This window comes from Oncorhynchus mykiss, chromosome 9 (genome assembly GCF_057628025.1).
Source record: "Oncorhynchus mykiss isolate SJ-2025 chromosome 9, ASM5762802v1, whole genome shotgun sequence".
NCBI lineage: Eukaryota > Metazoa > Chordata > Actinopteri > Salmoniformes > Salmonidae > Oncorhynchus > Oncorhynchus mykiss.
Genome location: NC_143030.1, coordinates 6,361,607 through 6,388,857, shown reverse-complemented (window position 1 = coordinate 6,388,857; position 27,251 = coordinate 6,361,607). Strand labels below are relative to the sequence as shown.

Below are 27,251 nucleotides of genomic sequence, written 5' to 3'. Positions count from 1 at the left end.
AGTTATTGGGCAACACCATAAATAACACAACCAACTCTGATTGGCCAGTTAAGTCAGAAAAAGGTAGTAAAAAAAAAAAAAACAGGAAATAAAACAACGGTTTTCTGTGAGATCATCGTACAGGTATAGACAGACGGGCGGACAGACAGACGGAGGCTCAAAGAACATACTTCTTCCAGATATATGACCATAGAATATACACAGGTAGACTAAAGGAGAGAATACTGACGTTCTACTTTAAAAATAGCATTTAATACAACAATACTGCACTATGTAGTGGTGTGACCTTATCCATGGTTACATTAGTAGAGGCCGTGTCAGCCCAGACAGAAAAACATAAGTATAGTAAAGGGAAGACAGTTTCACTGACTACATCTCCCAGAGTTCTTTGAGGCTTTTTCAAAATAAAATGTCCCCGTCATATAGGCTCCAGTTCTTGAAGTTCTGTTTCAAAATAGTAGTTTTAGAAATGTGGTTTATAGATTCACAAAAAGGTTCTGTTGATTCCATACTGCTCAGTGTGTGTGTGTGAGATCTGAACTCTTATTGTGAAACATTTCCAGGGCTCCAGGTGACAGGTACCTCCATTGACACATAGAATACCCCACCAGGTAACAGGAACTAAACAGTCAGATCGCTCCATAACCAGGTGAGTCTATCCTCTACGTAGGCAAGGACACAGAGTTGAATCTCTAGCGTACACTATACATGGTGTCCCATCCCATGTGGGGTTTATCAGGGTAGGTACGACTCATATTACAAAACACACCAACTGTTGCTTTGGAGCACCTACAGATTGAACACTATGGAGTCTCCCAGGAGGACTGGGTAAGGTCAACATGTCAGAAATATGCCAAATTTGATTAATACTTTATTTGTTTATTATGCTTTAGATACAAAATGTAAAATATGTCAATAATCCTTCCTCCAAAAAGGACCCGTCTATGGATACAATTTCCAGAAAATCAAATGTGGTTCTTTTTTTGTCCTGGTTTCATCTGGAATCACTCACAGGTAGGTTTATCCAGGTAGGTTTATCCAGGTAGGCCCATTCCAGGTAGGTTTATCCAGGTAGGCCCATTCCAGGTAGGTTTATCCAGATAGGCCCATTCCAGGTAGGTTTATCCTGGTAGGCCCATTCCAGGTAGACCCATTCCAGGTAGGTTTATCCTGGTAGGCCCATTCCAGGTAGGCCCATTCCAGGTAGGTTTATCCAGGTAGGCCCATTCCAGGTAGGCCCATTCCAGGTAGATTTATCCAGGTAGACCCATTCCAGGTAGGTTTATCCAGGTAGGCCCATTCCAGGTAGGTTTATCCAGGTAGGCCCATTCCAGGTAGGCCCATTCCAGGTAGGTTTATCCAGGTAGGCCCATTCCAGGTAGGTTTATCCAGGTAGGCCCATTCCAGGTAGGTTTATCCAGGTAGGCCCATTCCAGGTAGGTTTATCCAGGTAGGCCCATTCCAGGTATGCCCATTCCAGGTAGGTTTATCCAGGTAGGCCCATTCCAGGTAGGCCCATTCCAGGTAGGCCCATTCCAGGTAGGTTTATCCAGGTAGGCCCCTTCCAGGTAGGTTTATCCAGGTAGGCCCATTCCAGTTAGGTTTATCCAGGTAGGCCCATTCCAGGTAGGTTTATCCAGGTAGGTTTATCCAGGTAGGCCCCTTCCAGGTAGGTTTATCCAGGTAGGCCCATTTCAGGCAGGTTTATCCAGGTAGGCCCATTCCAGGTAGACCCATTCCAGGCAGGTTTATCCAACCTACAGGTATGTCTCTGTCCTCTGTCCCAAGTTAGATTTGTCCCAAGTATAGTCAAGACAATACAGAACCAAGGTAACCCAGACTCACCCCGGTAAGACCTTGTTCTGGTCCTGGTGTGGCCCGGGTCTCAGGACTTGTTGTCCCCAGCAGGGGCTGGTTGTTCCAGTGAAAGGTCTTCGTCCGACAGCCCTGTTTCTACAGCGAACACCAGGGACGCACTGCTCGTCACGGGCAGGAGTTCACCTAGAGAGAAGGGTGAGAGACGAGAGGGGGGGATGCGAGGGAGAGGGGGGGATGCGAGGGTGAGGGGGGGATGCGAGGGTGAGGGGGGGATGCGAGGGTGAGGGGGGGATGCGAGGGAGAGGGGGGGATGCGAGGGAGAGGAGGATGAGAGACGAGAGGGGGGGGTGCGAGGGAGAGGGGGGGATGCGAGGGAGAGGGGGGGATGCGAGGGTGAGGGGGGGATGCGAGGGAGAGGGGGGGATGCGAGGGTGAGGGGGGGATGCGAGGGAGAGGGGGGGTGCGAGGGAGAGGGGGGGATGCGAGGGAGAGGGGGGGATGCGAGGGAGAGGGGGGGATGCGAGGGAGAGGGGGGGATGCGAGGGAGAGGGGGGGATGCGAGGGAGAGGGGGGGTGCGAGGGAGAGGGGGGGATGCGAGGGAGAGGAGGATGAGAGACGAGAGGGGAGGATGCGAGGGAGAGGGTGCAATTCATAAAGTAGCCACCAGGTGGCACTATGAGTGCTGCACCCCACCCTTTCTCTCACCTGTGTGTGTGGGTATCAGTAGTCTCACCTGTGTGGGTATCAGTAGTAACAGTAATGGGACTGTCCCTCAGAGGGTCTGGGTCGTGGTAATCTTGGGGTAGCCCCACCCTCCGCATCCCCGGGTCTAGAACCACCGACCCTCCCTCACTGAGGGTCCCGTCACTGGATCCCGCCGACACCACAGCCTCCAGGACCAGACCCTCCACCCCCACCCCACCCACCATCTCATAGTCCAAGGGCAGGTCATCCAGACAGTCTGCATTTAACTGGAGAGGAGAGAGAGAGGGAGAGAAAGAGAGAGATGAGGGGGGATGAGAGGGAGACGGGGAGGGGATGAGAGACGGGGAGGGGATGAGACAGGGAGGGGATGAGAGACAGGGAGGGGATGAGCGTGACGGGGAGGGGATGAGAGAGATAGTGAGGAGAGGAAGAGGAGGAGAGAGCAGTGAAAGAGCAGAGAGAGAAACAGTTCAGTATATGTGGGTTCAGTTCAAACATATTCAATGGTGTTGGTGAGAGGGAGTCAAGTTTAGATTCATTGGAGTCCAGCGAGGGAGTCAAGTTTAGATTCATTTGAGTCCAGCGAGGGAGTCAAGTTTAGATTCATTGGAGTCCAGCGAGGGAGTCAAGTTTAGATTAATTTGAGTCCAGCGAGGGAGTCAAGTTTAGATTCATTTGAGTCCAGCGAGGGAGTCAAGTTTAGATTCATTTGAGTCCAGCGAGGGAGTCAAGTTTAGATTCATTTGAGTCCAGCGAGGGAGTCAAGTTTTGATTCATTTGAGTCCAGCGAGGGAGTCAAGTTTAGATTAATTTGAGTCAATTCAAATCTGATGGTGACCAACAGAAGAAAAAAAAGCAGCATTTGATTCATTTGAATGAGTGACTTTGATTCTGAAATGACTCACAGCGATGCCCAGGGCTTTGAGGATGTCTATCTTACACATGGGACAGGTCCTGTGATCCAGCAGCCAGGGGTCCACACAGTTCTTATGGAACAGATGTCTGAGAGGAGATAGAGGTTATAACATGTTTATAAAAAGGTCTATGACAGGTTATAACAGGTCTATAACATATAGAACAGATGTCTGAGAGGAGAAACACAACCATGGCTTTTATAAAACAGTTCATAACGGGTCGGTAACGCGTTCATAACGGGTCGGTAACGCGTTCATAACGGGTCGGTAACGCGTTCATAACGGGTCGGTAACGCGTTCAGAACGGGTCGGTAACGCGTTCAGAACGGGTCGGTAACGCGTTCATAACGGGTCGGTAACGCGTTCATAACGGGTCGGTAACGCGTTCATAACGGGTCGGTAACGCGTTCATAACGGGTCGGTAACGCGTTCATAACGGGTCGGTAACGCGTTCATAACGGGTCGGTAACGCGTTCATAACGGGTCGGTAACGCGTTCATAACGGGTCGGTAACGCGTTCATAACGGGTCGGTAACGCGTTCAGAACGGGTCGGTAACGCGTTCATAACGGGTCGGTAACGCGTTCATAACGGGTCGGTAACGCGTTCATAACGGGTCGGTAACGCGTTCATAACGGGTCGGTAACGCATTCATAACGGGTCGGTAACGCGTTCATAACGGGTCGGTAACGCGTTCATAACGGGTCGGTAACGCGTTCATAACGGGTCGGTAACGCGTTCATAACGGGTCGGTAAGGGTTCATAACGGGTCGGTAACGGGTCGGTAAGGGTTCATAACGGGTCGGTAACGCGTTCATAACGGGTCGGTAACGCATTCATAACGGGTCGGTAAGGGTTCATAACGGGTCGGTAACGCGTTCATAACGGGTCGGTAACGCGTTCATAACGGGTCGGTAACGCGTTCATAACGGGTCGGTAAGGGTTCATAACGGGTCGGTAACGTGTTCATAACGGGTCGGTAACGCGTTCATAACGGGTCGGTAAGGGTTCATAACGGGTCGGTAAGGGTTCATAACGGGTCGGTAACGCGTTCATAACGGGTCGGTAACGCATTCATAACGGGTCGGTAAGGGTTCATAACGGGTCGGTAACGCGTTCATAACGGGTCGGTAACGCGTTCATAACGGGTCGGTAACGCATTCATAACGGGTCGGTAACGCGTTCATAACGGGTCGGTAAGGGTTCATAACGGGTCGGTAACGCGTTCATAACGGGTCGGTAACGCGTTCATAACGGGTCGGTAACGCGTTCATAACGGGTCGGTAACGCGTTCATAACGGGTCGGTAACGCGTTCAGAACGGGTCGGTAAGGGTTCATAACGGGTCGGTAACGCGTTCATGACGGGTCGGTAACGCGTTCATGACGGGTCGGTAACGCGTTCATGACGGGTCGGTAACGCGTTCATGACGGGTCGGTAACGCGTTCATAACGGGTCGGTAACGCGTTCATAACGGGTCGGTAACGCGTTCATAACGGGTCGGTAACGCGTTCATAACGGGTCGGTAACGCGTTCATAACGGGTCGGTAACGCGTTCATGACGGGTCGGTAACGCGTTCATGACGGGTCGGTAACGCGTTCATAACGGGTCGGTAACGCGTTCATAACGGGTCGGTAACGCGTTCATAACGGGTCGGTAACGCGTTCATAACGGGTCGGTAACGCGTTCATAACGGGTCGGTAACGCGTTCATAACGGGTCGGTAACGCGTTCATAACGGGTCGGTAACGCGTTCATAACGGGTCGGTAACGCGTTCATAACGGGTCGGTAACGCGTTCATAACGGGTCGGTAAGGGTTCATAACGGGTCGGTAACGGGTTCATAACGGGTCGGTAACGGGTTCATAACGGGTCGGTAACGCGTTCATAACGGGTCGGTAACGCGTTCATAACGGGTCGGTAACGCATTCATAACAGGTCGGTAAGGGTTCATAACGGGTCGGTAACACGTTTACGACGGTAAACGGTGGTTTACGACACGAGTGCTAAGGTAGGTTTAGCAGCAGGGCAAGTGTTTATAAAAAAAGGTTTACAAATGTGTTATAATCAGGTGTAATAAAGTGGCAAGCCAGTCTCCTTTAACCTCGTTTACTTCCTGATTGACTAAACAAAATGGAGATATTAAAGGGCCAGTCTCCTTTAACCTCGTTTACTTCCTGATTGACTTAACAAAATGGAGATATTAAAGGGCCAGTCTCCTTTAACCTCGTTTACCTCCTGATTTACTAAACAAAATGGAGATATTAAAGGGCCAGTCTCCTTTAACCTCGTTTACCTCCTGATTTACTTAACAAAAAAGGCACCTCTCAATAGGTGTTCCGGGGAGGCCGATGACATCACAGATTCCCGACGTGAAGTTTGCCTTTGGGTAAAAACAATTTGCTCAATATGTATTTTTCGAACAGGGTTCACCAACTGGCGGCCTGCGAATCAAATTTGGCCCACGTGTGGTTTTTATTTGCCCTCCCGCCAAGTTTTCCCCCCAAACATTTTACACATTTTAATTTTTTTTTTTTTGTAGACATAAGACTGTAAAAACAACAGGAAATCAGCTCCAAGGGATTTTCGATTGAGGAAATCTGTTCCAACGCACAATAGACGACGGACGTGATCGTATCCAAAAGTAAGCTTTTGGATCGAAATAATTAAGTTTTAGTGAAAACACATCTGTTTTGGGGGTGCTTCTTGGGGTCAATTTGCAGTCCACAAATGATGTTCTGGACCCCGAGCTTCCGCTCAAGAGAGAAAGAAGAACTTATTGAACCGTTTTTACAGTCTTATGTGCCCAGATGAATTCATGGAAACCATTTTGTTGTCTCTGCGTTTAAAGGAAGTCGCTAACTAGCTTTAGCACAAAATTGGGGCTCCCGAGTGGAGCAGCGGCCTAAGGCACTGCATCGGAGTGCTAGACGCATCACTACAGACCTTGGTTCGATTCCAGGCTGTATTACAGCGGTCTAAGGCACTACATCTCAGTGCTAGAGGCATCACTACAGACCCTGGTTTGATTCCAGGCTGTATTACAGCGGTCTAAGGCACTGCATCGGAGTGCTAGACGCATCACTACAGACCTTGGTTCGATTCCAGGCTGTATTACAGCGGTCTAAGGCACTGCATCGGAGTGCTAGACGCATCACTACAGACCTTGGTTCGATTCCAGGCTGTATTACAGCGGTCTAAGGCACTGCATCGGAGTGCTAGACGCATCACTACAGACCTACCTTGGTTCGATTCCAGGTTGTATTACAGCGGTCTAAGGCACTGCATCGGAGTGCTAGATGCATCAGTACAGACGCTGGTTCGATTCCAGGCTGTATCACAAACGGCCGTGATTAGGAGTCCCACAGGGAGATGCACAATTGGCCCAGCGTCGTCTGGGTTTGGCCGGGGGTAGGCAGTCATTGTAAATAAGAATTAGTTCTTAACTGACTTGCCTAGTTAAATAAAAAATGACTTTTTTTAAACTATTGGATCTCAAAACTACCTCAACTTCCTTCATACTGGACACTGAATAAAGGCCTCGTTACCCTTTAGGTGTTTCTAACGGTCTTAGTTACCTGCAGGGTAGTATCCTGACCACGTCGTTTGGCTTGTAACCCTCAATACACACAGCACAGTTATCAAAGTCTGACTCCGTCTCCCCGTCTCCCTTCCTGATGGTCCTGACCTGCAGCTTACTGATGGCCTTCTTAGCTGCATCTCCCAGACGCCTCTGGAGAGATAGGAGGGGAAACGAGAGAGAGGGGCGGGGGGTAGAGAGAGAGGGGAGAGGAAACGAGAGAGAGAGAGGCGGGGAAACGAGAGAGGGGGCAAGGGGAGGGAGAGAGAGAGGGGCAGGGAAACGAGAGAGAGAGAGGGGCGGGGAAACGAGAGAGAGAGAGGGGCAGGGAAACGAGAGAGAGAGAGGGCGGGGGGGAGAGAGAGGGGCGCGGGGGGAAGAGAGAGGGGCGCGGGGGGGAGAAAGAGGGGCGCGGGGGGGAGAAAGAGGGGCGCGGGGGGGAGAGAGAGGGGCGCGGGGGGGAGAGAGAGAGGGGTGCGGGGAAACGAGAGAGAGAGGGGCGGGGAAACGAGGGAAGCGAGAGAGAGGGGCGGGGAAACGAGAGAGAGAGAGAGAGAGGGGCGGGGAAACGAGAGAGAGAGAGAGAGGGGCGGGGAAACGAGAGAGAGAGAGAGGGGCGGGGAAACGAGAGAGGGGCGGGGAAACGAGCGAGAGAGGGGCAGGGAAACGAGAGAGAGAGGGGCGGGGAAACGAGAGAGAGAGGGGCGGGGAAATGAGGGGCGGGGAAACGAGGGAGAGAGGGACGGGGAAACGAGAGAGAGAGGGACGGGGAAACGAGGGAGAGAGGGACGGGGAAACGAGGGAGAGAGGGACGGGGAAACGAGGGAGAGAGGGACGGGGAAACGAGGGAGAGAGGGACGGGGAAACGAGGGAGAGAGGGACGGGGAAACGAGGGAGAGAGGGACGGGGAAACGAGGGAGAGAGGGACGGGGAAACGAGAGAGAGAGAGAGAGAGAGGAGGGGGCGAGAGAGAGAAGTCTTACTAAATTTGCACACACTGTATATAGACTTTTTGTATTGTGTTATTGACTGTATGTTTGTTTATCCCGTGTGTAACTGTTGTTGTTGTTGTTTGTGTCACACCGCTTTGCTTTATCTTGGCCAGGTCGCCATTGTAAATGAGAACTTGTTCTCAACTGGCCACCTGGTGAAAAAAAAGGTGAAATTTAAAAAAAAGGGAGTATTCAGCGTGGAGTGTGTGAACTGGTGTCGTTCGCATCCCCGTCGTTTGTTTCACACGGATTGATTTGAGACTTGTTAAAAATCAGCCAGCAGACATTAGCTGGGTAGAGAGTTAGCTAGATACATTTGCAAATGTCAAAATGTCATAAATACTGATCCTACCCCATCACAAAACACCTTGGCTAGATGTAGAATTCGGTAGGGATGACTTGCTCATGAAAAAACTTCACTATTAGCTACAGGTTAATAGTTTTGGGTTAGGGTTAGGGTCAGGGTTATAGGGTTAGGGTTATAGGGTCAGGGTTATAGGGTTAGGGTCAGGGTTATAGGGTCAGGGTTAGGGTCAGGGTTACAGGTTAATAGTTTTGGGTCAGGGTTAGGGTCAGGGTTACAGGTTAATAGTTTTGGGTCAGGGTTAGGGTTAGGGTCAGGGTTATAGGGTCAGGGTTATAGGGTTAGGGTCAGGGTTACAGGTTAATAGTTTTGGGTCAGGGTTAGGGTCAGGGTCAGGGTTACAGGTTAATAGTTTTGGGTCAGGATTAGGGTCAGGGTTACAGGTTAATAGTTTTGGGTCAGGGTTATAGGGTCAGGGTTACAGGTTAAAAGTTTTGGGTCAGGGTTTGGGTGAGGGTTACAGGTTAATAGTTTTGGGTCAGGGTCAAGGTTATAGGGTCAGGGTTAGGGTTAGGGTCAGGGTTACAGGTTAATAGTTTTGGGTCAGGGTTACAGGTTAATAGTTTTGGGTCAGGGTCAGGGTCAGGGTTACAGGTTAATAGTTTTGGGTCAGGGTCAGGGTTATAGGGTCAGGGTTAGGGTTACAGGTTAATAGTTTTGGGTCAGGGTTAGGGTCAGGGTTACAGGTTAATAGTTTTGGGTCAGGGTTAGGGTTACAGGTTAATAGTTTTGGGTCAGGGTCAGGGTTACAGGTTAATAGTTTTGGGTCAGGGTTAGGGTCACGGTTACAGGTTAATAGTTTTGTGTCAGGGTCAGGGTTAGGGTCAGGGTTACAGGTTAATAGTTTTGGGTCAGTGTCAGGGTTACAGGTTAATAGTTTTGGGTTAGGGTCAGGGTTACAGGTTAATAGTTTTGGGTCAGGGTTAGGGTCACTGTTACAGGTTAATAGTTTTGGGTCAGGGTTAGGGTCAGGGTCAGGGTTAGGGTCACGGTTACAGGTTAATAGTTTTGGGTCAGGGTTAGGGTCAGGGTTAGGGTCACGGTTACAGGTTAATAGTTTTGGGTCAGGGTCAACTCGGACTCTTTTGAGGGTGAAAGGGGGCTCAGTGGACGATGTAACCTTGGTAACATTTTAAAAATGTTAGGACGGCATATTGTAGCCGGACTTCTTTCTAGCTATCCTGTTCCCGTGAGCGAGTATTCAGACAGATCAGTGCAGACGGCCGTCGCTATCTGACGTGAGACAGAAAATGGGGGTTAGTCCTTAAAAAGCTATGAACAAAACAGTGAAATATATGTCTGCGATAGGTTGTGGTCTTGTGTTAGTGAACTGCACCCTGGTTGCAGCAGTGTATGAGGATACTGTGTGTACCTGGTCGTGGGCTCGTGCATTGGCGCATCTGAACGTGTGTGTGTGTGTGTGTGTGCGCGCGCGTGTGTGTAGGGTTGTGACGGCCAAGGAATTTAGGATTTTTGGAGCCAAATGACCGCTGTCTCCATAATAACCTTTCAAATAGCAAACACACACATTTCTCCTCTCCTCCACTCGACTGCTGCCATCATTGTTGTTTACATGAACAGAACGGCGACCCCATTCAAGTCAATGATGTCATAATGGGTGGACTGGCGGCCATGGCGAGTGTAACCACAGGAGCATAGCAGGAAGTAAAAACAGGAAGTGTACCCATCAATGTGTTCTGACATTTGTTAATTCAACTCAACTGATATTACAAAAAAAAAAAAAAAAAACATTCCACAGCATGAGCCACATCAGTTAACATCATTTGAATAAACCTTCTACATTACCATGGAAATTATTGCATCACAATACCAGGCAACCGTTGCATCCATTAATTTACCAGTCATATTACCAGGGTTACAGGTTCTATTCATTCTATTTACCAGTCATATTACCAGGGTTAGAGGTTCTATTCATTCTATTTACCAGGGTTAGAGGTTCTATTCATTCTATTTACCAGGGTTAGAGGTTCTATTCATTCTATTTACCAGTCATATTACCAGGGTTAGAGGTTCTATTCATTCTATTTACCAGGGTTACAGGTTCTATTCATTCTATTTACCAGTCATATTACCAGGGTTAGAGGTTCTATTCATTCTATTTACCAGGGTTAGAGGTTCTATTCATTCTATTTACCAGTCATATTACCAGGGTTAGAGGTTCTATTCATTCTATTTACCAGGGTTAGAGGTTCTATTCATTCTATTTACCAGGGTTAGAGGTTCTATTCATTCTATTTACCAGTCATATTACCAGGGTTAGAGGTTCTATTCATTCTATTTACCAGGGTTACAGGTTCTATTCATTCTATTTACCAGTCATATTACCAGGGTTAGAGGTTCTATTCATTCTATTTACCAGGGTTAGAGGTTCTATTCATTCTATTTACCAGTCATATTACCAGGGTTAGAGGTTCTATTCATTCTATTTACCAGTCATATTACCAGGGTTAGAGGTTCTATTCATTCTATTTACCAGGGTTAGAGGTTCAATTCATTCTATTTAACAGGGTTAGAGGTTCTATTCATTCTATTTACCAGGGTTAGAGGTTCTATTCATTCTATTTACCAGTCATATTACCAGGATTACAGGTTCTATTCATTCTATTTACCAGTCATATTACCAGGGTTAGAGGTTCTATTCATTCTATTTACCAGTCATATTACCAGGGTTAGAGGTTCTATTTATTCTATTTACCAGGGTTAGAGGTTCTATTCATTCTATTTACCAGTCATATTACCAGGGTTAGAGGTTCTATTCATCCTATTTACCAGTCATATTACCAGGGTTAGAGGTTCTATTCATTCTATTTACCAGTCATATTACCAGGGTTAGAGGTTCTATTCATTCTATTTACCAGTCATATTACCAGGGTTAGAGGTTCTATTCATTCTATTTACCAGGGTTATAGGTTCTATTCATTCTATTTACCAGTCATATTACCAGGGTTAGAGGTTCTATTCATTCTATTTACCAGTCATATTACCAGGGTTAGAGGTTCTATTCATTCTATTTACCAGTCATATTACCAGGGTTAGAGGTTCTATTCATCCTATTTACCAGTCATATTACCAGGGTTAGAGGTTCTATTCATTCTATTTACCAGTCATATTACCAGGGTTAGAGGTTCTATTCATTCTATTTACCAGGGTTACAGGTTCTATTCATTCTATTTACCAGTCATATTACCAGGGTTAGAGGTTCTATTCATTATATTTACCAGTCATATTACCAGGGTTAGAGGTTCTATTCATTCTATTTACCAGGGTTAGAGGTTCTATTCATTCTATTTACCAGGGTTAGAGGTTCTATTCATTCTATTTACCAGTCATATTACCAGGGTTAGAGGTTCTATTCATTCTATTTACCAGGGTTACAGGTTCTATTCATTCTATTTACCAGTCATATTACCAGGGTTAGAGGTTCTATTCATTCTATTTACCAGTCATATTACCAGGGTTAGAGGTTCTATTCATTCTATTTACCAGGGTTAGAGGTTCTATTCATTCTATTTACCAGTCATATTACCAGGGTTACAGGTTCTATTCATTCTATTTACCAGTCATATTACCAGGGTTACAGGTTCTATTCATTCTATTTACCAGTCATATTACCAGGGTTAGAGGTTCTATTCATTCTATTTACCAGTCATATTACCAGGGTTACAGGTTCTATTCATTCTATTTACCAGTCATATTACCAGGGTTAGAGGTTCTATTCATTCTATTTACCAGGGTTAGAGGTTCTATTCATTCTATTTACCAGTCATATTACCAGGGTTAGAGGTTCTATTCATTATATTTACCAGGGTTACAGGTTCTATTCATTCTATTTACCAGTCATATTACCAGGGTTAGAGGTTCTATTCATTCTATTTACCAGTCATATTACCAGGGTTAGAGGTTCTATTCATTCTATTTACCAGTCATATTACCAGGGTTACAGGTTCTATTCATTCTATTTACCAGGGTTAGAGGTTCTATTCATTCTATTTACCAGGGTTAGAGGTTCTATTCATTCTATTTACCAGTCATATTACCAGGGTTAGAGGTTCTATTCATTATATTTACCAGTCATATTACCAGGGTTACAGGTTCTATTCATTCTATTTACCAGGGTTAGAGGTTCTATTCATTCTATTTACCAGTCATATTACCAGGGTTACAGGTTCTATTCATTCTATTTACCAGGGTTAGAGGTTCTATTCATTCTATTTACCAGGGTTACAGGTTCTATTCATTCTATTTACCAGTCATATTACCAGGGTTAGAGGTTCTATTCATTCTATTTACCAGTCATATTACCAGGGTTACAGGTTCTATTCATTCTATTTACCAGTCATATTACCAGGGTTAGAGGTTCTATTCATTCTATTTACCAGTCATATTACCAGGGTTACAGGTTCTATTCATTCTATTTACCAGTCATATTACCAGGGTTAGAGGTTCTATTCATTCTATTTACCAGGGTTAGAGGTTCTATTCATTCTATTTACCAGTCATATTACCAGGGTTAGAGGTTCTATTCATTCTATTTACCAGTCATATTACCAGGGTTACAGGTTCTATTCATTATATTTACCAGGGTTAGAGGTTCTATTCATTCTATTTACCAGTCATATTACCAGGGTTACAGGTTCTATTCATTCTATTTACCAGGGTTAGAGGTTCTATTCATTCTATTTACCAGTCATATTACCAGGGTTAGAGGTTCTATTCATTCTATTTACCAGGGTTACAGGTTCTATTCATTCTATTTACCAGTCATATTACCAGGGTTAGAGGTTCTATTCATTCTATTTACCAGTCATATTACCAGGGTTAGAGGTTCTATTCATTCTATTTACCAGGGTTAGAGGTTCTATTCATTCTATTTACCAGTCATATTACCAGGGTTACAGGTTCTATTCATTCTATTTACCAGTCATATTACCAGGGTTACAGGTTCTATTCATTCTATTTACCAGTCATATTACCAGGGTTAGAGGTTCTATTCATTCTATTTACCAGTCATATTACCAGGGTTACAGGTTCTATTCATTCTATTTACCAGTCATATTACCAGGGTTAGAGGTTCTATTCATTCTATTTACCAGGGTTAGAGGTTCTATTCATTCTATTTACCAGTCATATTACCAGGGTTAGAGGTTCTATTCATTATATTTACCAGGGTTACAGGTTCTATTCATTCTATTTACCAGTCATATTACCAGGGTTAGATGTTCTATTCATTCTATTTACCAGGGTTAGAGGTTCTATTCATTCTATTTACCAGTCATATTACCAGGGTTACAGGTTCTATTCATTCTATTTACCAGGGTTAGAGGTTCTATTCATTCTATTTACCAGGGTTACAGGTTCTATTCATTCTATTTACCAGTCATATTACCAGGGTTAGAGGTTCTATTCATTCTATTTACCAGTCATATTACCAGGGTTACAGGTTCTATTCATTCTATTTACCAGTCATATTACCAGGGTTAGAGGTTCTATTCATTCTATTTACCAGTCATATTACCAGGGTTACAGGTTCTATTCATTCTATTTACCAGTCATATTACCAGGGTTAGAGGTTCTATTCATTCTATTTACCAGTCATATTACCAGGGTTACAGGTTCTATTCATTCTATTTACCAGTCATATTACCAGGGTTAGAGGTTCTATTCATTCTATTTACCAGGGTTAGAGGTTCTATTCATTCTATTTACCAGTCATATTACCAGGGTTAGAGGTTCTATTCATTATATTTACCAGGGTTACAGGTTCTATTCATTCTATTTACCAGTCATATTACCAGGGTTAGAGGTTCTATTCATTCTATTTACCAGGGTTAGAGGTTCTATTCATTCTATTTACCAGTCATATTACCAGGGTTACAGGTTCTATTCATTCTATTTACCAGGGTTAGAGGTTCTATTCATTCTATTTACCAGGGTTACAGGTTCTATTCATTCTATTTACCAGTCATATTACCAGGGTTAGAGGTTCTATTCATTCTATTTACCAGTCATATTACCAGGGTTACAGGTTCTATTCATTCTATTTACCAGTCATATTACCAGGGTTAGAGGTTCTATTCATTCTATTTACCAGGGTTAGAGGTTCTATTCATTCTATTTACCAGTCATATTACCAGGGTTAGAGGTTCTATTCATTCTATTTACCAGTCATATTACCAGGGTTACAGGTTCTATTCATTCTATTTACCAGGGTTAGAGGTTCTATTCATTCTATTTACCAGTCATATTACCAGGGTTACAGGTTCTATTCATTCTATTTACCAGGGTTAGAGGTTCTATTCATTCTATTTACCAGTCATATTACCAGGGTTAGAGGTTCTATTCATTCTATTTACCAGGGTTACAGGTTCTATTCATTCTATTTACCAGTCATATTACCAGGGTTAGAGGTTCTATTCATTCTATTTACCAGTCATATTACCAGGGTTAGAGGTTCTATTCATTCTATTTACCAGGGTTAGAGGTTCTATTCATTCTATTTACCAGTCATATTACCAGGGTTACAGGTTCTATTCATTCTATTTACCAGTCATATTACCAGGGTTACAGGTTCTATTCATTCTATTTACCAGTCATATTACCAGGGTTAGAGGTTCTATTCATTCTATTTACCAGTCATATTACCAGGGTTACAGGTTCTATTCATTCTATTTACCAGTCATATTACCAGGGTTAGAGGTTCTATTCATTCTATTTACCAGGGTTAGAGGTTCTATTCATTCTATTTACCAGTCATATTACCAGGGTTAGAGGTTCTATTCATTATATTTACCAGGGTTACAGGTTCTATTCATTCTATTTACCAGTCATATTACCAGGGTTAGAGGTTCTATTCATTCTATTTACCAGTCATATTACCAGGGTTAGAGGTTCTATTCATTCTATTTACCAGTCATATTACCAGGGTTACAGGTTCTATTCATTCTATTTACCAGGGTTAGAGGTTCTATTCATTCTATTTACCAGGGTTAGAGGTTCTATTCATTCTATTTACCAGTCATATTACCAGGGTTAGAGGTTCTATTCATTATATTTACCAGTCATATTACCAGGGTTACAGGTTCTATTCATTCTATTTACCAGGGTTAGAGGTTCTATTCATTCTATTTACCAGTCATGTTACCAGGGTTACAGGTTCTATTCATTCTATTTACCAGGGTTAGAGGTTCTATTCATTCTATTTACCAGGGTTACAGGTTCTATTCATTCTATTTACCAGTCATATTATCAGGGTTAGAGGTTCTATTCATTCTATTTACCAGTCATATTACCAGGGTTACAGGTTCTATTCATTCTATTTACCAGTCATATTACCAGGGTTAGAGGTTCTATTCATTCTATTTACCAGTCATATTACCAGGATTACAGGTTCTATTCATTCTATTTACCAGTCATATTACCAGGGTTAGAGGTTCTATTCATTCTATTTACCAGGGTTAGAGGTTCTATTCATTCTATTTACCAGTCATATTACCAGGGTTAGAGGTTCTATTCATTCTATTTACCAGTCATATTACCAGGGTTACAGGTTCTATTCATTCTATTTACCAGGGTTAGAGGTTCTATTCATTCTATTTACCAGTCATATTACCAGGGTTACAGGTTCTATTCATTCTATTTACCAGGGTTAGAGGTTCTATTCATTCTGTTTACCAGTCATATTACCAGGGTTAGAGGTTCTATTAATTCTATTTACCAGTCATATTACCAGGGTTAGAGGTTCTATTCATTCTATTTACCAGGGTTAGAGGTTCTATTCATTCTATTTACCAGGGTTAGAGGTTCTATTCATTCTATTTACCAGTCATATCACCAGGGTTAGAGGTTCTATTCATTCTATTTACCAGTCATATTACCAGGGTTACAGGTTCTATTCATTCTATTTACCAGTCATATTACCAGGGTTACAGGTTCTATTCATTCTATTTACCAGTCATATTACCAGGGTTACAGGTTCTATTCATTCTATTTACCAGTCATATTACCAGGGTTAGAGGTTCTATTCATTCTATTTACCAGTCATATTACCAGGGTTACAGGTTCTATTCATTCTATTTACCAGTCATATTACCAGGGTTACAGGTTCTATTCATTCTATTTACCAGTCATATTACCAGGGTTAGAGGTTCTATTCATTCTATTTACCAGGGTTACAGGTTCTATTCATTCTATTTACCAGTCATATTACCAGGGTTACAGGTTCTATTCATTCTATTTACCAGTCATATTACCAGGGTTACAGGTTCTATTCATTCTATTTACCAGTCATATTACCAGGATTACAGGTTCTATTCATTCTATTTACCAGTCATATTACCAGGGTTAGAGGTTCTATTCATTCTATTTACCAGGGTTAGAGGTTCTATTCATTCTATTTACCAGTCATATTACCAGGGTTAGAGGTTCTATTCATTCTATTTACCAGTCATATTACCAGGGTTACAGGTTCTATTCATTCTATTTACCAGGGTTAGAGGTTCTATTCATTCTATTTACCAGTCATATTACCAGGGTTACAGGTTCTATTCATTCTATTTACCAGGGTTAGAGGTTCTATTCATTCTGTTTACCAGTCATATTACCAGGGTTAGAGGTTCTATTAATTCTATTTACCAGTCATATTACCAGGGTTAGAGGTTCTATTCATTCTATTTACCAGGGTTAGAGGTTCTATTCATTCTATTTACCAGGGTTAGAGGTTCTATTCATTCTATTTACCAGTCATATCACCAGGGTTAGAGGTTCTATTCATTCTATTTACCAGTCATATTACCAGGGTTACAGGTTCTATTCATTCTATTTACCAGTCATATTACCAGGGTTACAGGTTCTATTCATTCTATTTACCAGTCATATTACCAGGGTTACAGGTTCTATTAATTCTATTTACCAGTCATATTACCAGGGTTAGAGGTTCTATTCATTCTATTTACCAGTCATATTACCAGGGTTACAGGTTCTATTCATTCTATTTACCAGTCATATTACCAGGGTTACAGGTTCTATTCATTCTATTTACCAGTCATATTACCAGGGTTAGAGGTTCTATTCATTCTATTTACCAGGGTTACAGGTTCTATTCATTCTATTTACCAGTCATATTACCAGGGTTACAGGTTCTATTCATTCTATTTACCAGTCATATTACCAGGGTTACAGGTTCTATTCATTCTATTTACCAGTCATATTACCAGGGTTAGAGGTTCTATTCATTCTATTTACCAGTCATATTACCAGGGTTAGAGGTTCTATTCATTCTATTTACCAGGGTTAGAGGTTCTATTCATTCTATTTACCAGGGTTAGAGGTTCTATTCATTCTATTTACCAGGGTTAGAGGTTCTATTCATTCTATTTACCAGTCATATTACCAGGGTTAGAGGTTCTATTCATTCTATTTACCAGTCATATGACCAAGGTTAGAGGTTCCAAGCCTGTTCTATTCATTATGTGTGCTGCTGCATTGTGGGGGAAGTTGCCTCTGCCTCAACACCTTGATTGTTTCTTCAAGAACAAATCAAGTTTAATGTCGTTGTTCAGTGTCAGAAACAGCCCAAATGACCAGCCATCCCTTCTTCGTGACTGTCTTCATCTATAACCATCGGTTCTAGGGTCCCAGCCCTGTGTGTACCTGGTTGGATCTAGGGTCATTGTGCCAGCCCTGTCTGTACCTGGTTGGATCTAGGGTCATTGTGCCAGCTCTGTGTGTACCTGGTTGGATCTATGGTCATTGTGCCAGCCCTGTCTGTACCTGGTAACGGTATCTAGGGTCATTGTGCCAGCCCTGTGTGTACCTGGTTGGATCTAGGGTCACTGTGCCAGCCCTGTGTGTATCTGGTTGGATCTAGGGTCATTGTGCCAGCCCTGTGTGTACCTGGTAGCGGTCTCTAGGGTCATTATGCCAGCCCTGTGTGTACCTGGTAGCGGTCTCGTGCGTTGTGCCAGCCCTGTGTGTACCTGGTAGCGGTCTCGTGCGTTGGCGTATCTGAACCTCTGTATATAGTAGAAGACGAGCCAGGCCAGAGAGATGATCATCAGGATGATGAAGGAGATGGAGACGAACACCACCGATGTCCTGCTCACGTACTTCTGGAGGTTACGCGTTCCTATGGTGATGTGCATGGTTACCGTGACGTTCCGCTCCAGCAGAGCAGCGACCTCACGACCTTTAGGCTCAGGGATCATGATGGCGACCACGTCACCCATACCTGAGAAGGGAGGGAGGGGAGATTTTAGGACAGGAATACAAATAAAACAGACTCCCTGTGTGTGTGTGTGTGTGTGTGTGTCTTCACTGCTCAGCAGAAGAAGCCTTGTTGCTGTCTGGGACCGGACTCGTCTCCTGTGGCAGAATTTAGAACCTCCACATAGATTCTAAGAATACTGGGACTGTAAACAGAACTCCTGAGTGTTCCATCCTAACATAAACACCAGGTACACGTTAAGTCCCTTGATACCAATCAACGGTACAGGCTGGTGGAGATGGTGCGGGGATTGTTTTCCTGCCGCATTTTAGGTCCCTGTGTGTGTGTGTGTGTGTGTGTGAGAGATATGGACATGCACTGTACAGTGCATTCTGAAAGTATTCAGACCCCTCTACTTTTCCCACATTTTGTTACGTTACAGCCTTATTCTAAAATGTATTAAAGCATAATTTTTTTACTCATCAATCTACACAATATGCCATAATAAAGGACAAAGCAGAAACAGGTTAAGAAGTTTTTTCAAATTCATTTAAAAAATAATAGAAATATCACATTTACACAAGTATTCAGACCCTTTACTCAGTACTTTGTTGAAGTACCTTTGGCAGCGATTACAGCCTTGAGTCTTCTTGGGTATGACGCTACAAACTTGGCACACCTGTTTTTGGGGAGTTTCTCCCATTCTTCTCTGTAGATCCTCTCAAGCTCTGACAGGTTGGATGGGGAGCGTCGCTGCACAACTATTTTAAGGTCTCTCCAGACATGTTCGATCAGGGTTTAAGTCCGGGCTCTGGCTGGGCCAATCAATATTAAGAAGGTGTTCTTAATGCGTTTTGATGTTTTGTCTGTAGGCTCCGTCTACTACGAGTTCAATCAACTGTAGTATTGCATTTCAGTTCTCCTGACTCAAATTTCATTCATTGTCTCCTCACAGAGGGAATACTGTAGTTTGCACAGCTCTTTCTCTCCCATCACTTCCTCCTTATTTACATAAACGATAGCCATCTAGTTTCTCCAGTTTGATCAACTGATAGTTGATAGAAACCCAGTTTCATCAGCTGTCTGGGTGGCTGGTCTCAGAAGATCCCACAGGTGAAGAAGCCGGATGCGGAGGTCCTGGGTTGTCGTGGTCACACGTGGTCCACGGCTGAGGGCGGTTGGACGTACTGACAAATTCTCTAAAAACTACTTAAGGTAATGCTAATTTCTATACCATCTCTGGCAATAACTCTGGTGGACATTCCTGCAGTCAGCATGCCAATTTCACGCTCCCTCAAAACTTGAGACATCGGTACATTTTAGTTGTCATTTATTGTCTCCAGCACAAGGTGCACCTGTGTAATGATCATGCTGATTAATCAGATTCTTGATATGTCACACCTGTCAGGTGGATGGATTATCTTCACAAAGGAGAAATACTCACTAACAGGGATGTAAACAAATGTGTGCACAACATTTTAGAGAAATAAGCTTTTTCTGAGTATGGAACATTTCTGTAATCTTTCATGTCAGCTCATTAAACATGGGACCAACACTTTACGTTGTGTTTATATATATATTTTTGTGTGTAGGGTAGCGGTTAGAATGTTGCCTCATCAGCATAGAGGTTAGAATGTTACCTCATCAGCATAGAGGTTAGAATGTTACCTCATCAGCATAGAGGTTAGAATGTTACCTCATCAGCATAGAGGTTAGAATGTTACCTCATCAGCATAGAGGTTAGAATGTTACCTCATCAGCATAGAGGTTAGAATGTTACCTCATCAGCATAGAGGTTAGAATGTTACCTCATCAGCATAGAGGTTAGAATGTTACCTCATCAGCATAGAGGTTAGAATGTTACATCATCAGCATAGCGGTTAGAATGTTACCTCATCAGCATAGAGGTTAGAATGTTACCTCATCAGCATAGAGGTTAGAATGTTACATCATCAGCATAGCGGTTAGAATGTTACCTCATCAGCATAGAGGTTAGAATGTTACCTCATCAGCATAGCTGGTATTTATAGGGTAGAGGTTAGAATGTTACCTCAGCAGCATAGAGGTTAGAATGTTACCTCATCAGCATAGAGGTTAGAATGTTACCTCATCAGCATAAAGGTTAGAATGTTACCTCATCAGCATAGAGGTTAGAATGTTACCTCATCAGCATAGCTGGTATTTATAGGGTAGAGGTTAGAATGTTACCTCAGCAGCATAGAGGTTAGAATGTTACCTCATCAGCAAACAGGTTAGAACGTTACCTCATCAGCAAACAGGTTAGAACGTTACCTCATCAGCATAGAGGTTAGAACGTTACCTCATCAGCATAGAGGTTAGAATGTTACCTCATCAGCATAGCTGGTATTTATAGGGTAGAGGTTAGAATGTTACCTCAGCAGCATAGAGGTTAGAATGATACCTCATCAGCATAGAGGTTAGAATGTTACCTCATCAGCATAGAGGTTAGAATGTTACCTCATCAGCATAGAGGTTAGAATGTTACCTCATCAGCATAGAGGTTAGAACGTTACCTCATCAGCATAGAGGTTAGAACGTTACCTCATCAGCATAGAGGTTAGAATGTTACCTCATCAGCATAGAGGTTAGAATGTTACCTCATCAGCAAACAGGTTAGAACGTTACCTCATCAGCAAACAGGTTAGAACGTTACCTCATCAGCATAGAGGTTAGAACGTTACCTCATCAGCATAGAGGTTAGAATGTTACCTCATCAGCATAGCTGGTATTTATAGGGTAGAGGTTAGAATGTTACCTCAGCAGCATAGAGGTTAGAATGATACCTCATCAGCATAGAGGTTAGAATGTTACCTCATCAGCATAGCTGGTATTTATAGGGTAGAGGTTAGAATGTTACCTCAGCAGCATAGAGGTTAGAATGTTACCTCAGCAGCATAGAGGTTAGAATGATACCTCATCAGCATAGAGGTTAGAATGTTACCTCATCAGCATAAAGGTTAGAATGTTACCTCATCAGCATAGCTGGTATTTATAGGGTAGAGGTTAGAATGTTACCTCAGCAGCATAGAGGTTAGAACGTTACCTCATCAGCATAGAGGTTAGAATGTTACCTCATCAGCATAGAGGTTAGAACGTTACCTCATCAGCATAGAGGTTAGAACGTTACCTCATCAGCATAGAGGTTAGAACGTTACCTCATCAGCATAGAGGTTAGAATGTTACCTCATCAGCATAGAGGTCAGAATGTTACCTCATCAGCATAGAGGTCAGAATGTTACCTCATCAGCATAGAGGTTAGAATGTTACCTCATCAGCATAGAGGTCAGAATGTTACCTCATCAGCATAGAGGTCAGAATGTTACCTCATCAGCATAGAGGTCAGAATGTTACCTCAGCAGGATTAGCATCCAGTCTCTCCTCATCGTTACCATTAGCAAACATGCAGAATAAGATTCACCAATTAACTTCAGCCTATGAGCACGGCACAGTAGGAACATTCCAGAACGCTCGCCGATTAACCTAGGGGCTCAATTACGCAATAATCCCTCCCCTTTCTGCCAACCAATGGGAATACATCTAGGGGAGTATTTACTCATCCCTTGTCTGTCACTTTGTGTTTTGCTGCAACAGTCTTCCCAATGAACTTTCACCTTCCCACCACCGGCATGATAACCTGAAAGGCCGTCATGGGAACCCCGTTCTCCCAGCCGGGGTGGTTCCCGAGGCCAGCTGCCCAGCAACCTGTCATCAACATCTGTCTCTGAGGAGCATTCCTCGGAGACGAAATCCGACCCTCAAAACTATTCCATAAACGTCCATATTTTACTTAGTCTGCTATCATTCAGTTAAGCCTGTACTCGATTGAACTGCATGATGGGGTCTCTACCCCCTATACTATACCCACTGCATGGTGGGGTCTCTACCCCCTATACTATACCCACTGCATGGTGGGGTCTCTACCCCCTATACTATACCCACTGCATGGTGGGGTCTCTACCCCTATACTATACCCACTGCATGATGGGGTCTCTACCCCCTATACTATACCCACTGCATGGTGGGGTCTCTACCCCCTATACTATACACACTGCATGGTGGGGTCTCTACCCCCTATACTATACCCACTGCATGGTGGGGTCTCTACCCCCTATACTATACCCACTGCATGGTGGGGTCTCTACCCCCTATACTATACACACTGCATGGTGGGGTCTCTACCCCCTATACTATACCCACTGCATGGTGGGGTCTCTACCCCCTATACTATACACACTGCATGGTGGGGTCTCTACCCCCTATACTATACCCACTGCATGGTGGGGTCTCTACCCCCTATACTATACCCACTGCATGGTGGGGTCTCTACCCCCTATACTATACACACTGCATGGTGGGGTCTCTACCCCCTATCCTATACCCACTGCATGGTGGGGTCTCTACCCCCTATACTATACCCACTGCATGGTGGGGTCTCTACCCCCTATCCTATACCCACTGCATGGTGGGGTCTCTATCCCTATACTATACACACTGCATGGTGGGGTCTCTATCCCTATACTATACACACTGCATGGTGGGGTCTCTACCCCCTATACTATACACACTGCATGGTGGGGTCTCTACCCCCTATACTATACCCACTGCATGGTGGGGTCTCTACCCCATATACTATACACACTGCATGGTGGGGTCTTTACCCCCTATACTATACCCACTGCATGGTGGGGTCTCTACCCCTATACTATACCCACTGCATGGTGGGGTCTCTACCCCCTATACTATACCCACTGCATGGTGGGGTCTCTACCCCCTATACTATACCCACTGCATGGTGGGGTCTCTACCCCATATACTATACACACTGCATGGTGGGGTCTCTACCCCCTATACTATACACACTGCATGGTGGGGTCTCTACCCACTATACTATACCCACTGCATGGTGGGGTCTCTACCCCCTATACTATACCCACTGCATGGTGGGGTCTCTACCCCCTATACTATACACACTGCATGGTGGGGTCTCTACCCCCTATACTATACCCACTGCATGGTGGGGTCTCTACCCACTATACTATACCCACTGCATGGTGGGGTCTCTACCCCCTATACTATACCCACTGCATGGTGGGGTCTCTACCCACTATACTATACCCACTGCATGGTGGGGTCTCTACCCCCTATACTATACCCACTGCATGGTGGGGTCTCTACCCCCTATACTATACCCACTGCATGGTGGGGTCTCTACCCCCTTATACTATACCCACTGCATGGTGGGGTCTCTACCCCCTATACTATACCCACTGCATGATGGGGTCTCTCTACCCCCTATACTATACCCACTGCATGGTGGGGTCTCTACCCCCTATACTATACCCACTGCATGGTGGGGTCTCTACCCCCTATACTATACCCACTGCATGGTGGGGTCTCAACCCCCTATACTATACCCACTGCATGGTGGGGTCTCTACCCCCTATACTATACCCACTGCATGGTGGGGTCTCTACCCCCTATACTATACCCACTGCATGGTGGGGTCTCTACCCCCTATACTATACCCACTGCATGGTGGGGTCTCTACCCCTATACTATACCCACTGCATGGTGGGGTCTCTACCCCTATACTATACCCACTGCATGGTGGGGTCTCTACCCCCTATACTATACCCACTGCATGATGGGGTCTCTCTACGCCCTATACTATACCCACTGCATGGTGGGGTCTCTACCCCTATACTATACCCACTGCATGGTGGGGTCTCTACCCCCTATACTATACCCACTGCATGGTGGGGTCTCTACCCCCTATACTATACACACTGCATGGTGGGGTCTCTACCCCCTATACTATACCCACTGCATGGTGGGGTCTCTATCCCCTATACTATACCCACTGCATGATGGGGTCTCTACCCCCTATACTATACCCACTGCATGGTGGGGTCTCTACCCCCTATACTATACACACTGCATGATGGGGTCTCTCTACCCCCTATACTATACACACTGCATGGTGGGGTCTCTACCCCCTATACTATACACACTGCATGGTGGGGTCTCTACCCCCCTATACTATACACACTGCATGGTGGGGTCTCTCTACCCCCTATACTATACCCACTGCATGGTGGGGTCTCTCTACCCCCTATACTATACCCACTGCATGGTGGGGTCTCTACCCCCTATACTATACACACTGCATGATGGGGTCTCTCTACCCCCTATACTATACACACTGCATGATGGGGTCTCTACCCCCCTATACTATACACACTGCATGATGGGGTCTCTCTACCCCCTATACTATACACACTGCATGATGGGGTCTCTACCCCCCTATACTATACACACTGCATGATGGGGTCTCTCTACCCCCTATACTATACACACTGCATGGTGGGGTCTCTACCCCCCTATACTATACACACTGCATGATGGGGTCTCTACCCCCCTATACTATACACACTGCATGATGGGGTCTCTCTACCCCCTATACTATACACACTGCATGATGGGGTCTCTACCCCCCTATACTATACACACTGCATGATGGGGTCTCTCTACCCCCTATACTATACACACTGCATGGTGGGGTCTCTACCCCCCTATACTATACACACTGCATGATGGGGTCTCTCTACCCCCTATACTATACACACTGCATGGTGGGGTCTCTACCCCCCTATACTATACACACTGCATGGTGGGGTCTCTATCCCTATACTATACACACTGCATGATGGGGTCTCTACCCCCCTATACTATACACACTGCATGGTGGGGTCTCTATCCCTATACCATACACACTGCATGGTGGGGTCTCTACCCCTATACTATACCCACTGCATGGTGGGGTCTCTACCCCCCTATACTATACCCACTGCATGGTGGGGTCTCTACCCCTATACTATACCCACTGCATGGTGGGGTCTCTATCCCTATACTATACACACTGCATGGTGGGGTCTCTACCCCTATACTATACACACTGCATGGTGGGGTCTCTATCCCCTATACTATACACACTGCATGGTGGGGTCTCTACCCCTATACTATACACACTGCATGGTGGGGTCTCTACCCCCTATACTATACACACTGCATGGTGGGGTCTCTACCCCCTATACTATACACACTGCATGGTGGGGTCTCTACCCCCTATACCATACACACTGCATGGTGGGGTCTCTACCCCCTATACCATACCCACTGCATGGTGGGGTCTCTACCCCTATACTATACCCACTGCATGGTGGGGTCTCTACCCCCTATACTATACACACTGCATGATGGCGTCTCTACCCCTATACTATACACACTGCATGGTGGGGTCTCTACCCCTATACTATACACACTGCATGGTGGGGTCTCTACCCCTATACTATACACACTGCATGGTGGGGTCTCTACCCCCTATACTATACACACTGCATGGTGGGGTCTCTATCCCCCCTATACTATACACACTGCATGGTGGGTCTCTCTACCCCCTATTCTATACCCACTGCATGGTGGGGTCTCTATCCCCCCTATACTATACACACTGCATGGTGGGTCTCTCTACCCCCTATTCTCTACCCACTACATGGTGGGGTCTCTACCCACTGCATGGTGGGTCTCTATCCCCTATTCACAATTATACATAACTACACACACACAAGACTTACAAGCTAACACCTACGCCCTGGATGACCGCAGTAAACAAGTCATCTATGCATAACAACTCCCCACCCTGTGTGACCCGATACATCATATGACGATCTGGCCTGCTAGTCCATACCTGAATGTGGCATGGTGATTGTATCATTGGTGTTGCTGGATCCAACGTTGAATATAACGATGGCCGAGGCGTTTTGGCTCGCTGCGTGTCTTATCTTATCTTTAAATGTGCAGTTTCCCCTGGCAATCAGGGCTATCCACGCACTGCCTTGGACCGGAACAGCGAACCGGGTACCGGGATCACAGGCTTGTCTATCCTGAGAGAGAGAAGGAAGTACCACGACTCCTTTTGCGTCGCGTTTAAGCGAGTGTTCCCCGTATCGACCGTATTCTGCTTTCTCCGTCCGGACTTCAGAGGTGACCGGGTCTATGTAGGTGATATTAACGAAAGCGGTGTACCACTCCTCTCTCTCGGCGACGGTAAAGTCCAAACAGAGGAGGTGAACGAAACAAAACGACAGGAGCCATGTAGACAGGGCTAAACTGCGGCAGGCCTGCATCAACGACATGATCATTACTATCTGGGTTTATTATGATCTCTGTCTGCAGTACCGTCCACACCTACAACTAGATACTGTTAGTTAGTTACGCCATAAGGAACGGGTTGTTTTCCATCCACCCCCCGGTCTCTCTGTCTCTGTATGTAAACACACCTCCTCCTCTACTAGCTACTTAATGTAGGGTTGCAGAAAGCCGAAGGGAAAAAAAACACACATTTCCTTTTTCAAAACGTCAAATCAACAAAACAACAAAAGGTTGTTTCCAAGCAACCGCGAGGAAACGGTAACCAGCGACCATGTGGACACTGCAAAGACATTATAAAGTTAGTTTGGTTATAAACGTTAATGGGTCCACGAAGTGTTTCTCCCTTTTGTCAACTTTCAGAATAAAAGTCCCTTCCTGTATACTTCGTAAATGAATCATTAGGGCGAAAATTATTTTTTAAAAAA

The 27,251-nt window shown here is 44.8% G+C and overlaps 1 protein-coding gene across 2 annotated transcripts; it reads right to left on the bottom strand.

Annotated features, from left to right (window-relative positions):
- Positions 1 to 233: 233 nt before the first annotated feature.
- Positions 234 to 27,199, bottom strand: rnf150b (ring finger protein 150b). Of its 2 annotated transcripts, none has more exons than XR_016483499.1 (6): positions 26,363 to 27,198; positions 18,328 to 18,618; positions 7,015 to 7,169; positions 3,430 to 3,526; positions 2,553 to 2,790; positions 234 to 2,001 (listed from the first exon to the last, which is right to left on the bottom strand). XR_016483499.1 is itself a non-coding variant. In XM_090185711.1 (6 exons), exons 1-6 carry the CDS (start codon positions 26,814 to 26,816, stop codon positions 1,886 to 1,888), a joined length of 1,311 nt encoding a protein of 436 aa, XP_090041837.1. In that variant the 5' UTR covers positions 26,817 to 27,199; the 3' UTR covers positions 234 to 1,885. The 2 variants fall into 2 exon arrangements, 1 of the variants encoding a protein (XP_090041837.1); XM_090185711.1 differs by having other exon boundaries at positions 18,368 to 18,618; positions 26,363 to 27,199.
- Between the last annotated feature and the right edge of the window lie 52 nt (positions 27,200 to 27,251).

Excerpts from the sequence above, each read along its gene's own strand:
- rnf150b (XM_090185711.1), bottom strand. The coding sequence starts at position 26,816 with ATGATCATGTCGTTGATGCAGGCCTGCCGCAGTTTAGCCCTGTCTACA. Across the intron at positions 3,527-7,014 it reads GTCAGGATACTACCCTGCAG|ACATCTGTTCCATAAGAACT; the intron begins GTAACTAAGACC and ends ATCTCCTCTCAG. Across the intron at positions 2,002-2,552 it reads TACTACTGATACCCACACAG|GTGAACTCCTGCCCGTGACG; the intron begins GTGAGACTACTG and ends CCTTCTCTCTAG.